The sequence below is a fragment of the Dipodomys ordii genome, unplaced genomic scaffold, assembly GCF_000151885.1.
Source record: "Dipodomys ordii isolate 6190 unplaced genomic scaffold, Dord_2.0 Scaffold79, whole genome shotgun sequence".
Classification (NCBI taxonomy): domain Eukaryota; kingdom Metazoa; phylum Chordata; class Mammalia; order Rodentia; family Heteromyidae; genus Dipodomys; species Dipodomys ordii.
Window position 1 is genome coordinate 5,068,363 of NW_012267295.1, and position 12,402 is coordinate 5,080,764.

Here is a 12,402-nt window from a genome sequence, read left to right on the forward strand (position 1 = left end):
ATAAATGTTGTTGTCTTTTAGCAGTCCCTGCTCATTTTTATCCCCTAGCCTTTGAATTCACAAATCTGTTTTCTGTCACTATAGATTTATCTGTTCTAGACCCTTTCTATAAATAGAATGATATAATTTGTGGCCATATTATGTGTTTTTTGTTTGTTTTTGCTTAGCATGATGTGTTCAAGATTCATCTATGTTGCATTAGTATTCCATTCTTATAAATGCTGGATAATATTCAGTTATAGATGTACTGTATTTTGTTTCATTCGTCATTTGAGTGTTGGGTTGTTTTACTTTTGGCTATTAGGAAATAATGCTGCTCTGAGCATTCTTGTTTAAGATCTTCTTTTTTTTATTGTGAAAATACTGTACAGAGGGGTTACAATTACATGGGCAAGATAGTGAGTACATTTCTTACCAAGCATTGTAGCCTCCTCTTTGTTTACCCTTCCCATCCCTTCCCATCCTTCCCCCCCCACCCAATCCTCCCCCCCAATCCTTCCCCCCCCAAGTTGTAAAGTTCATTTTTGACATGACAACTTGTACTTTTCATTGTTGGAACAGGTCCACCTGTATCCTTATTTAAATGACTTGTTTTTCCCTTTCCCCTCTAAAAATTATACCGACATCAAATACAGTGAAAGCAGGGGTTATATTGTGGGGGAGGGACATACAAAGCAGCAAAGAAATAATCTTATAATTGCGTTAGAAACAAATGCATGAAAGAAAAAAAACATTTAAAATACATATCTTAGGGTTCATTTTCTAACATCACCTTATCTGATCTTTTCTGCTTGACTCATACATATACTAGATATTGCAAATAAGGGAAACCATGGGACCTATGTTTCTTTGGGCTTGGCTTACTTCACTTAATATAATTTTTTCCAAGCCTTTCCATTTCCTAACAAATGGGGCAATGTCATTCTTTCTGATGGAGGCATAGAATTCCATTGTGTATATATACCACATTTTCTTGATCCATTCATCTACTGAGGGGCATCTGGGTTGGTTCCAGATCTTAGCTATAGTAAATAATGCTGCAATAAACATAGTTGTGCTGGTAGCTTTAATGTGGTCTTGTTTGTAAACATTTGGGTAAATGCCCAAAAGTGGGACTGCTGGGTCATAGGGGAGCTCTATGTGGAGTCTTTTGAGGAACCTCCATACTACTTTCCAAAGTGGTTGAACAAGTTTACACTCCACCAACAATGAAGTAAGGTTCCCTTCTGTCCACATCCCCTCTTGTTTAAGATTTTCTATACATGTATCTTTTTGCTTTTTTTGTTACAGACTTGGCTGTGGAATTTCTTGACCATGTAGTAAGAGTGTTTAGCCTTTTTAGTTGTTGTTTTTTGTGACAGAGTTTTAACTAGGTAACCCAGGCTGACCCTGAACTTGCTGTCCTCCTGCTAGCCCCTGAGTGCTAGGATTACATGCCAGACCTGGCTGTGCTTAACCTTTTCTGGACTACCCAACTGTTTCCAAAGTAGCCATACCATTTTATATTCCCTACCAGCAATGTACAAAAATTTCTATTTCTCCTATCCTCATCAACACTTAATATTGTCAGACTTTGTTATTTATAATCATCCTAGTATGTGATTATTACTAGTGTGTGTGGGTTTTGTTATTGTTGGTGGTGGTTGTAGTGCTTAAACTCCAGGTCTGTTCCTAAGCTCTTTTGCTCAAGGTTAGCACTCTACCACTTTGAGCCACAGCCTCATTTCCAGTTCTTGAGTGGTTAATTAGTGATAAGAATCTCTAGAGATAATCTAACTAGAGATAAGAATCTCTGCCTAGGCTGGTCTCAAATCATGATCGGTAGATCTCAGCCTCCTGAGTAGCTAGGATTACAGGCGTGAACCACCAGTGCCCGGCTCATAATCTTTTTTAAAGACAATTATTTTGAGTATATAGTGTGCTTTCTTTGAGGAAACCGATGTATAAATATTTAAGTGTCTAAAATAGATTATTTATTACTAGAAAAGGAGAATTTTGTTTACCTCTGATAGAATTAGAGGAGAAATTCCTAAATAATTTCTAGTTATTTAACTTTATTTTTTTTTAGATATTCTTTTATGTCTCCACCATGTAGAGACACCTGTGTGCTAGGTAGTGCTAGATATTGCGGAAATCCTGGGGTTCTTTAATGACCCAAGTTGACTTCTGGCTCTCAGGTTTTCGAAGTGTTTATTGACCTTTAAAAAAAATTATCTCTTAAGTAGTTGCACAAAAGAGTTGCCATTTAACAAAGCAACTTATGAATACAATATATCTTGATGATTGTTGACTTTTGACTATATTTCATTATAATTTTGAATGTAATTGTATCTCTGTTGTGCCTACCATTAGATGAAAAGTTTATTTTGTTGCCAAATGTGAAAGACCTACTGATGAAAATTCCTCTTTTCTGCTAGTATGAATAAAGCACAAATGGGTGGAAGAAGAAGATGATGAGTGTCTTTGAGTAGCTGTGTTGCACTTGAGAAATTATGAGAACAACCCAATGTTCTTATCATTCCTTGGTATGCACATATTATCTCCTCTCATTTGTGATAGTGTGAAGGCAAGGGCCTTGCTTTATTTACCTTTCTTACTCTTTCACTTATTTGGAAATTTTAGTATTCAGTATTTGTTGCTTGAATGGATCAAGGAAGAAATACATGACCTTACACTAAATTAGGGTTTGCATTTAATGGCCAGTAAAATTGCCTTAGGAATCTTTTCTTTTCTTTTCTTTTCTCCTGTCCGTGTGGGGCCTGAACTCTGGGCCTGGGCTCTGTCCCTGAGCTCTTCAGCTCAAGGCTAGCGCTCTACCACGTGAGCCATGGTGCCACTTTGGGCTTCTTTTTGCTTATGTGGTGCTGAGGAATCAAACCCAGGGCCTGATGTATGCAAGGCAAGCCCTCTACCACTGAGCCACCTTCCCAGCCCCATGCCTTAGGAACCTAAATTCAGTTGTTCAGTGTGAAGATGTGAGAGACTAAGTATGATAGACCTTTAATAAAATAAGATTAATGAGAATCACAAATAACATTGGAACTAAATTGCACAAATACCTAGAACAAATATTGACATTTATACATGTTCAAAGTTACTGGGGTCCATAAGATGATATAGGATGATAGGGGAAGTCTTAAACAGAGCTGGAATGTCATCTAGACTTAAAAGAACTTGTCAGGCACGTTGGCACATTCCTGTAATGTCATCACTTTGGAGAAGAGACAGGGGATCAAAATTTGAGGCCAGTCTGTTCTATATAATGAGTTGAAGGCCACTTAGGCAAACATTGTGAAACACTGGCACAAAAAAACAAACAAAAAGCTAAAAATAGAAGAAGTGAGGGCAAACAGATTAATAGAGAGGAAGAGCTTAATCTTTCCAGACCAGGAGGCAGTTGTTAGTAGGGTAGTATTTGTCCCCTTTCTGACCAGGTGACAAGTAGAAATACATGGAAGCTGATGGTTCTTCAGTATTTAGCATTCAGTGAGAAGAGGCTGGGTCTGCTGAAGTCACCCAGTGTGATGTTTGGAACTCTTCTGGCTCCCAGTCTCCATAGTACCCTGGTTGAACTATTCGGGAGAGGAAATGCAGGGGGAAATGCTATTCCTGGATAGTGTCCTAAGTGAGTACTGATCTTTGTTTTGTAGTTAGGTAGCATGGAATATGAACCAAAGCAGCTTTTATATTTGACCAGTTTGGATGCTTTTGATTATTGTGTTTCCTGGTTTCTTACAGTTTCTTTTTTCTCTATCTTAGAACGAGTCTTTGACCCCAGGTTATCATGGATTCCCACCGCGGGATAGCCAGGTTGGTGTCTACTATTTATAACTTGGTGTGTGTGTGTGTGTGTGTTTGTGTGTGTGTGTGTGTGTGTGTGTGTGTGTGTACAGATGTGATCAAAGTATACCTTAAGAGAGAAATATTAACATTTCCTAAAATTACTTACTTTGGAAGGTAACACAACTTATTTCAGGAATGAATATGTTTTTTCAGATATAAAATAAATATTTCTTAGTCCTAAAGGTATTATGTTACTTTAATTATGGATGTTACAAGAGAAAATTATTAAACATTGCAAGGATTGACTTTTTTGCTAATATCTTAACCGTTTTTTTAATGTCTCTTTAATTCTAACAGCTGAAATTGTTGGCCCCCCCCCCCCGCCCCCCGTCATTTTGTCTTTCTGTATGGATCTGTTTGATCTGTTTTCATCTTTGTAATAAGGTAAAGGAAGAAAATTCCATGCTCCTTCCAGGGGGATTAAAAAAATTTTTTTTGACCTTATGGTTTTAATCAGAGAAATCTTGCCAGAGACATTGAAATTTCTGCCTTTTTTCCTTTATTAAATGGGGGATGATTAGAAACAGGCTAGGACCTTTCATAGGTTAGAGTAGAACTGCTTCCTACAGATTATCCTCTTTACAGTTTGAGGAAATGTGTGAAATGCCTTCCATGTTTTTTTTTTTTGCTACTTGAAGGCTTCAGTAGATAAGGTTGAAATGAGAGTTAAGAACCTGGTACAACTGGTATGGGTCAAGTCACCTTGCTGCTGAATGACATTGGTCTCCTTCCTGTTTGAGGATATTGACATTTTTCAGGTCTGAAAGGACAAGTCCTGGAAATGTCTTTTGAATGCCCATTCATAATTTTTTTTTTTCGGTCATGGGGCTTGAACTCTGGGCCTGGGTGCTGTCCCTGAGCTCTTCAGCTCAAGGCGAGTGCCTAGCACCACTTCCAGGTTTCTAGTGGTTTATTGGAGATAAGAGTGTCACAGAATTTCCTGCCTGGGCTGGCTTTGAACCATGATCCTCAGATTTCAGCCTCCTGAGTAGCTAGGATTACAGGCATGAGCCACCGGCCCCTGGCTCATAATTTCTTTTAAGCTTGCCAAAAGAAGCTACCACTGTTAGGTTTGTCTACTGGATATGAACCTTCATAGTGCTAAATGAAGTAGCAGTCCATTTAGTTCCTTCCCAGAAGTTAATTGAGTTTCATCAGGGCCTCTGAAAATAATCTTAAAAAATAGCATAATCTAAGATCATCTTCATAGAGGCCTTCCACATTTGAGAGTCTTTGCCCAGTACTTGCATTTTGGGTACTAGGTTGGTATCTGAGTGGGTAGAGTCCGTATGCTGAAAAAGCATTCATCTCACTGTTTATCTGTCTGTGGGATCATCACCATTAAAGTTGAAGACAGAAGCTTTTGGTGAGAAATAAGGTTACCTGTCTAAATCTGAAGACAATCAGAATTTTTTTGGAGGGAGAGGGGGTTATGGGGCTTGAACTCAGGGCCTGCGTGCTGTCCTTGAGCCTCTTTGTGCTCAAGGCTAGCGCTCTACCACTTGAGCCACAGCCCCACTTCCGATTTTGGGGTGGTTAATTGGAGATAAAAGTCTCATGGGGACTTTCGTGCCTGGGCTGGCTTTGAACTGTGATCCTCAGATCTCAGCCTCCTGAGTCTCTAGGATTACAGGCGTGAGCCACTGGTGCTCGGCAGTATATAGTCATTTTATTTGTTTTCTCTCTGGTGTGGATTGGCCACAAATCTGTAAGCTGTGAAATTTGTGCTTCTTGACAATAGTTCTGTATCCTAGCCATAGGTTAAAACTGGAGGTTCAGCTCCCAAAGATTCCTAGGCTTAGCTTTCAACTGTTTATACATGGTTCGGTTATGTGGTAAGGGGTCAGGGTCAGTCTCTTAATCTAGTCCTGTATACTAAGGTATGCTAATTGCTATAAAGTGTGTTGATATTTTTAGCTCTGAAGCTGAAAGGAATACTGTCTGATGCTGTGTTCTTTCTGTGAGGGATTGCAGATCAGTGAGGAGCAAAATGAAAAGGAGTTAATAACATTAATTAAACCACAAAAAGTATTGTCATTGCTTGTAACTACTTTACTTTTCTTTCCTTTTGGAGCAGGGACCTGTACATTCATTACTCATACCATCTCTGCTGTAGGCCTGTGCAAACCCATTGGCCATTATGTAAAGCTGCTTAATTTACTTTGAGGCACATTTTGATGGTGACAGGTTTATTTTCATGGGCCTTATTTTGTACTCTGGTTGGATCTTTGAATTAGGGATCTTAGAGTAGTGCAAATAGGCAAATATTGAATAGCTGCTTGTTGTATTTGATGAATACAGAATCCAAATGAGTACTGCTAATTAATGCGCCTAACCTCGTGAACTCTCACTCTGTGCTCTGAGATTTGGGAGGCATTTATCAGTGTGAAACACTGGTTATTGAGCAATCTGAGCTGGGCAGGAGCTGAACTTGTGATCTCTACATCTCCCCAGGGTAGATTTATCTCAGCAACTCCAGGATTTGGGGATGGGATGAAGGTGAATTTTAATTTTGTGTCTTTATTTGCTCTCCTTATTCTTTTGCTGTTCTTTATAAATAGAAGAATCTTTTCCATACAGGAATTTTATGTGTTCTGAAAGATTAGAGTCTTGATTGTTTTAAACAAAGTATTAAAAAAAATCTTATCCAATTACCTTTTGAAGTAGATGAGGTTTGTGTTCCCTTTGGAAAGAAGAAAATTGAAGTGACTTCTCCAAGCTAATAGTCAGATTAGTTTCTGAATAAGAATTTAAACTTGTCTTGTATTTGAAGTTCTTTCCTTCATACTAGAGACTGTTGACTCACCCAAGGGAAACGTGAACACTGAATGCTCACTCAAACTATTTTATGTATCATTTTGGGGGATTTTTTAGGGGTGTGTGTGTGTGAAAGAGAGAGAGAGAGAGGGAGAAAGAGAGAGAGGGAGGAGGGAGAGAGAGAGAGAGAAAGAGTGAGTGAGTATTGAGGTTTGAAATCAGGGCCTGGGCACTGTCCTTTATCCTTTTCTACTCAAGGCTAGTGCTCTACCACTTGAGCCACAGCTCTGCTTCTGGCTTTTTGCTGGTTAGAGATAAGAGTCTGCAGACTTTCCTGCCCAGGCTCTCTTTAAACCACAGTCCTTGGATCTCAACCTCCTGAGTAGATAGGACTGCGAGTATGAGTCACCAGTGCCCTGCTAGACTTTTTGAAGTTCAACCACAGATGAAGGAGTTCATGAGTGCTGGTTAAGAATGTTGGTTAATGCTGGTTAAGTATTATGTGGACTAGCATTTCACTGTTTTAGTGACTCATCATGTTATAAAAGTCTCCAGCAATGCAGTTAAATTAAAAAAAACAGTGAAGGGGGGCTGGGAAGATGGCTCAGTGGTAGAGCACTTGCCTTGCATGCTTCTGAGGCCCTGGGTTGGATTCCTCAGCACCACATAAGCAAAAAAGAAAAAAGCCGGAAGTGGCGCTGTGGCTCAAGTGGTAGAGCGTTAGCCTTGAGCTGAAGAGCTGAGGGACAGCACCCAGGCCCAGAGTTCAGGCCCCATGACCGGACCCAAAAAACAAACAACAACAACAAAAAAATAGTGAAGGGCTGGGAAGGTGGCTCAGTGGTAGAGTGCTTGCCTTGCATGCATGAGGCCCTGGGTTTGATTCCTCAGTGCCACATAAGCAGAAAAAGCCGAAAGTGACGCTGTGGCTCAAGTGATAGAGGGTGAGCCTTGAGCTGAAGAGCTGAGGGACAGGGCCCAGGCCCAAAGTTCAGGCCCCATGACCGACAAACAAAAAACAGCACAACAACAACAACAACAAAAAACAGTGAAGAAAAAGAGGGAGAACTTTTCTTCTCCTGCTGCTGCTGTGGCTCCTCCTCCTTCTTCTCTTTCTCCTCCTCCTCCTCCTCCTGCTCCAGCTTCTGCTCCTCCTTGGGCCTGGGCTTTGCCCCTGAGCTTTTTTTGCTCAAGATGAGTGCTTTACCACTTGAGCCACAGCACCACTTATGTCTTTTTTGAGTAGTTTATTGGAGATAAGAGTCTTACAGAATTTTCCTGCCTGGGCTGATTTTGAACTGCGATCCTCAGATCTCTGCCTCCTGAATGGCTAGGATTATAGGCTGAGCCACTGGTACCTGGCTAAGGTTTTGCTTCTTGATGTAAAACCACCCCATTCTTTCCCAAGCAGGTCATAGTCTTTAGTGGATTGAAATCTGTTGGTTTTGTAAAATACTTAAAGCATTTTACTCTGCTTGCCAGTGTGCAGTCTATGGAAATATGTGTTTCAGCAAACACTGTGATTCAAGTGGAAACCAGCAACTTTATCTCAAGCCATGCAAAGGATTTTTGGCTGATAATACAATGTAGTGGTGATTTCTAGCTGTTTTTTTTTTTTTTGTGATTCACCTATGAATGTTCCTAAATGTTAATTAAAAGTGGTGTGTTTTCTGGGTTTAAATTACCTTTTTTAAATGGGAGAATACTTGTGTACATTAGCTCTGGTATTCCTATGTAGTTGAGGCTTAGAAAGAGGGATTCCTTTTGCATAGCAAGCTGGTTTGCTAACATTTATTTGGAGTGGATTTTAGGGGGTGCCTAAAAAGTACAGAAAGGTTCCTAAGATTGTTCCCTTATTATTTCCTGGCACCACAACTTTATGTCTTCTATCAACTTTTGAAAGTGGTAAGAGATGCTAATGATTTTGATGAAATACTTCCAGGTCAATTGGGGAGTATGGGATGTATGGTCATTATAACTATAATTAAAATATTCATTGTTCTCTTAATGAGTGTAATAGGACTAGTACCTCACTAAAGGTTAACTTAATTATTTAGGAAAATAATTAAAAACTTACATTTATGTTTTTAATTTAAGCAAATATATGTTTATTCTTATAAATGGTCAAGTTCTTTTACATACTTACAGATCTACTAATTAAAGTACTTGTATTTATGTTATTTATAATGTCCTCACAGCTTGTGAGAATTCATCTATGTGTTCTAGGGTTTTTATTACTTTTTGTTGTTGTTCATTTATTTGTTTATATTGGGGCTTGAACTCAAGGTCTCATGCTCTTGCTTAACATATTTTTGCTTACAACTAGCTTTCTATAACTTGAGCTATGCCTCAGTGGTTCATTGGAGATAAGAATTAAGAATTTATCTTCATGGGCTTTCAGACCTCAGTCTCCTGAGTACTTAGGATTATAGATGTGAGCTACCAGTACCCAGCTATTTGTTACTTTTTAAAAGAATAACAAGGACATTCCAAGGTATCTGGATAAAACTTTACATTTTATGTTTACCTCCTAGCTCATTCTTTTACTGTTGTCTAACTCCCATCTCATTTGAGCAGAAAATTTTGGTATCTTAAAATGTTCTGAAAATAGTCAAATCTGAGTTGTTTTTAAGAAAACTTTTTCAATTGTAACCCCTCTGTACAGTATGTTCACAAATAAAATAAAATTAAATTAAAAAAAAGAAAACTTTTTAACCTTCCAGTTTATTGTTTATATAACATGTAATTATAATGTACCTTAGAGTTTGTGTAGTCAGGTTGGTGAATTAACCCAGAAAGGCTTAGAAGTGGGTATCAGAGAATTGGTGCCTAGTTTTGGGGCATGAGAATGATTGAGATTTATTTTCTCAGCATATTTGGCCAAGGAAATGGAGAAAATTAGTTTATTTAACAATCTAATTGATTAAAAACAATCTTGTAATCAATTGTAGATTTTTATATCTTTTAATATATTTTTATATTTCAGCAATGGTAACTTTCTTGTTTTTTGTAATCAATTCAGTTTGAGAAATAGTAAGGGAAAGAGAATTAGAAACAGGAATTCAAATTAGACCTATGTAATTTGTTTTATTGCATTTGGTACAGCCTAACTAAGAGATGTTCAGTAGTGGAATACTTTCAGCTAAGTGTTGAAGGTAATACTGGAGCACCCTCAGTGTAGTCCTTTTTCTAGAACCTTAAATCCTGGCACTTTATATTCATTGTCTTACACTTTAAATGGTATGGAATGAAACCTTACAGTTAACAATTGGGATGAGAGAACACACTCTGGCTTAGTAATAAATTATAAAAATATATGGCTCACAAAGTATAGGTTATAAAATAATTATGTGTAAATTCAGTTTTGTACTTTATAACTCTGCCAGGTAGTCTGAGCCAAAGCTGTATATTATAGATAAGAAAACCAAAGCATAGGGGTTTTAAAGTGAATCCCATAATATCAGATTGAGAGTAAGTGTCAAAGTTGGACTTGAACCTGGGGTTTCAGCTTCTGTGTTTGACATTCTCTTCTGTAGTTCTCTGCCAGCATCTCTCTTCTTTGGTTATGGCTCTTGTGGTACTCGTGTGACAAGATAAGAGATATGGAATCATTGTGGAATACTGCAGCATGGGAACTCTTCCTCCAACCTCTACTTATTTTGAACTACTTACTGCTGTCAAGGTTGCCTCCTAATATGGCTGACCTTATATTTCTTTTCTCATTAAGATAAAAATTTGCTCTTGTGTTGCTAGATTTTGATCTGATTTTTAAAATGTTTGCCAGTAACTCCTTATTTTTTCCCTTTCATTTTCCTAAATTCTATTGAAATCAATTATATGGATAAGTTTCAGTGATTCACAGAAATAAGTGAAAATATCAGGTGGCAAATACCATAATTAGTTGAAACTTTACTTTTATTATGGAGAGCAGATTAAACATGACCTCTAAGTGGTTTTGTCTTAAAAATTATTTTCTTTCTTTTCAAGCATCTTTGTTTCTCCTATTTATCCTAGAATAGGCTTTATTTTAGTCTAGGTTTTACAAATGTGCTTTTAGGGCTTTTGATTATTTTGATTGGAGCCTATGAACAAAAATAAGAACATTTCTGTCATTCTCATTTGTCTGGGGCAAAGGAATGATGATTAGATGGAGGAATGGTGCCATGTTCAAGTTCTAGCTCAGTACTTCGCAGCTTAAAAACAATCACAATTCTGAGTTTGCAATACTTCTCATACTCTGGTCCAGCATATACATTTATGTGTATGTATGAATAGAACATAGAAGTAATTTTACCAGATAATACTTACCCTGTGTTCTGAGTATTGTGATATTTCTGTCCCATTCTATTGCATCGAAAATTGTTGATTATGTGTACGCTACGTAAAAAAGAGTAGGGATGGGAGAAGGAAATGGTTGAGAATGACAGGAGTTGCACTGATCAAGAAGCATTGTACCTGTAACCTGACTTACGGAGTTGTAGCCTCTTTGTACAACTACCGTATAATTTTTTAAAAAATGTTGATTATAGCTGACAGTTGATTAACCAAAATTGAATTTCAGGACCCACCAAAGGACTGCAATACATAGTTCTGCACAACATTATTCTAATACTTGCTATCCATAAAAATGCAGCTTTAGGGTCTGAGAGTGTAGTTCAGATGTAGAGTGTGTGTTTAGCCTGTGTGAGATTTAGATTTAGTCCTCATTACATGTGTGCGCTTGCACACACAACCTTAATGAAACATTGTTTTTGGCAGTCACTGTCCTATTCCTTCTCTTCCTATTCCTTCTCTTTTTCCCATAGAGGCTATGTTAAAATAATTGGTTCAGAAATGAAATGATATCCATTTTGTATCTCAGTCTAGAATTCTTGTCCTTTTTAAGCTAAACTTGTTTTTTTGCTGATAAATTAATAGGAAATATTAATTTTCTTTTTAATAGATCGTATAGCTCCCCATTTTTTAACCTCTGAGAAAGTCTTTCACCTCCCTCCCTTTCCCTCCTGGTTTGGGTACACTCTCTACACCCTCTAGTGGGTGAAGGTGTGAAGGCCTGGCAAGTGCAGCAGCATCTAGTGTTATGCAAGTGCTTTCTTGGACTTTACGATTGCCTTTCTGGCCATTTCATTCTATAGTTTATAAGCTTTTCCTCCAGGAACAAGCTTTTTTTTCCTTTCTATTTTTGAACTTTACTGCTGTAGATCTTAAATAATATGTATATTTGATTTCTTGATTTAATGAGGATCTTTTGCACCATCCTTTGTCTTCCTACTGTTGAAGATGAGGTATTAGCAGTTTTACAGACATACTCTCCTTCTCTCCAAGACAGCCATGTTTGTTAAATCAATATTCATTGTTACTTTTTGATTACATAGTATATTATTATGGCTAGGAATATTTTTATGGCCAAATGGTAAACTATTATAACTTTATTACCTTTTTTTATACTTGTTTCTAATTGAGGTACTATATGTATATATATACATATATATAGTTTACTAAATATATGTACTATATGTATATATATACATATATATAGTTTACTAAATATATGTAGTGGGTTGTGCATATGGAGTATGTACTATATGGCCTACTCCCTCAGCCCTTTTTGCTTGTTACTTCTCATATAGAGCCTCACTTTTTGCCTGGCCCAGCCTTAGACTATGCTGCCCTGGTTCCTGCCTCCTACATAACTGAGATGACTAGTACAATATATTTGTTGAAATAGACAGCTCACTAACTTGAGCTGGCCTTAAGAGTGAGGTCCTCCCTATATCTAACTTGAGCTGGCCTTAAGAGTAA

The 12,402-nt window shown here is 37.7% G+C and overlaps 1 protein-coding gene across 5 annotated transcripts in view; it reads left to right on the forward strand.

The window, feature by feature from the left end:
* Rbfox2 (RNA binding protein, fox-1 homolog (C. elegans) 2) overlaps positions 1-12,402 on the forward strand; it is a 237,058-nt gene that overhangs the window by 76,446 nt on the left and 148,210 nt on the right. For all 5 annotated transcript variants that reach the window (XM_013024892.1, XM_013024894.1, XM_013024900.1 and 2 more), the window contains exon 2: positions 3,760-3,810. In XM_013024892.1, coding sequence (XP_012880346.1) covers positions 3,760-3,810 — 51 coding nt within the window. The remainder of the gene's footprint in view (positions 1-3,759; positions 3,811-12,402) is intronic.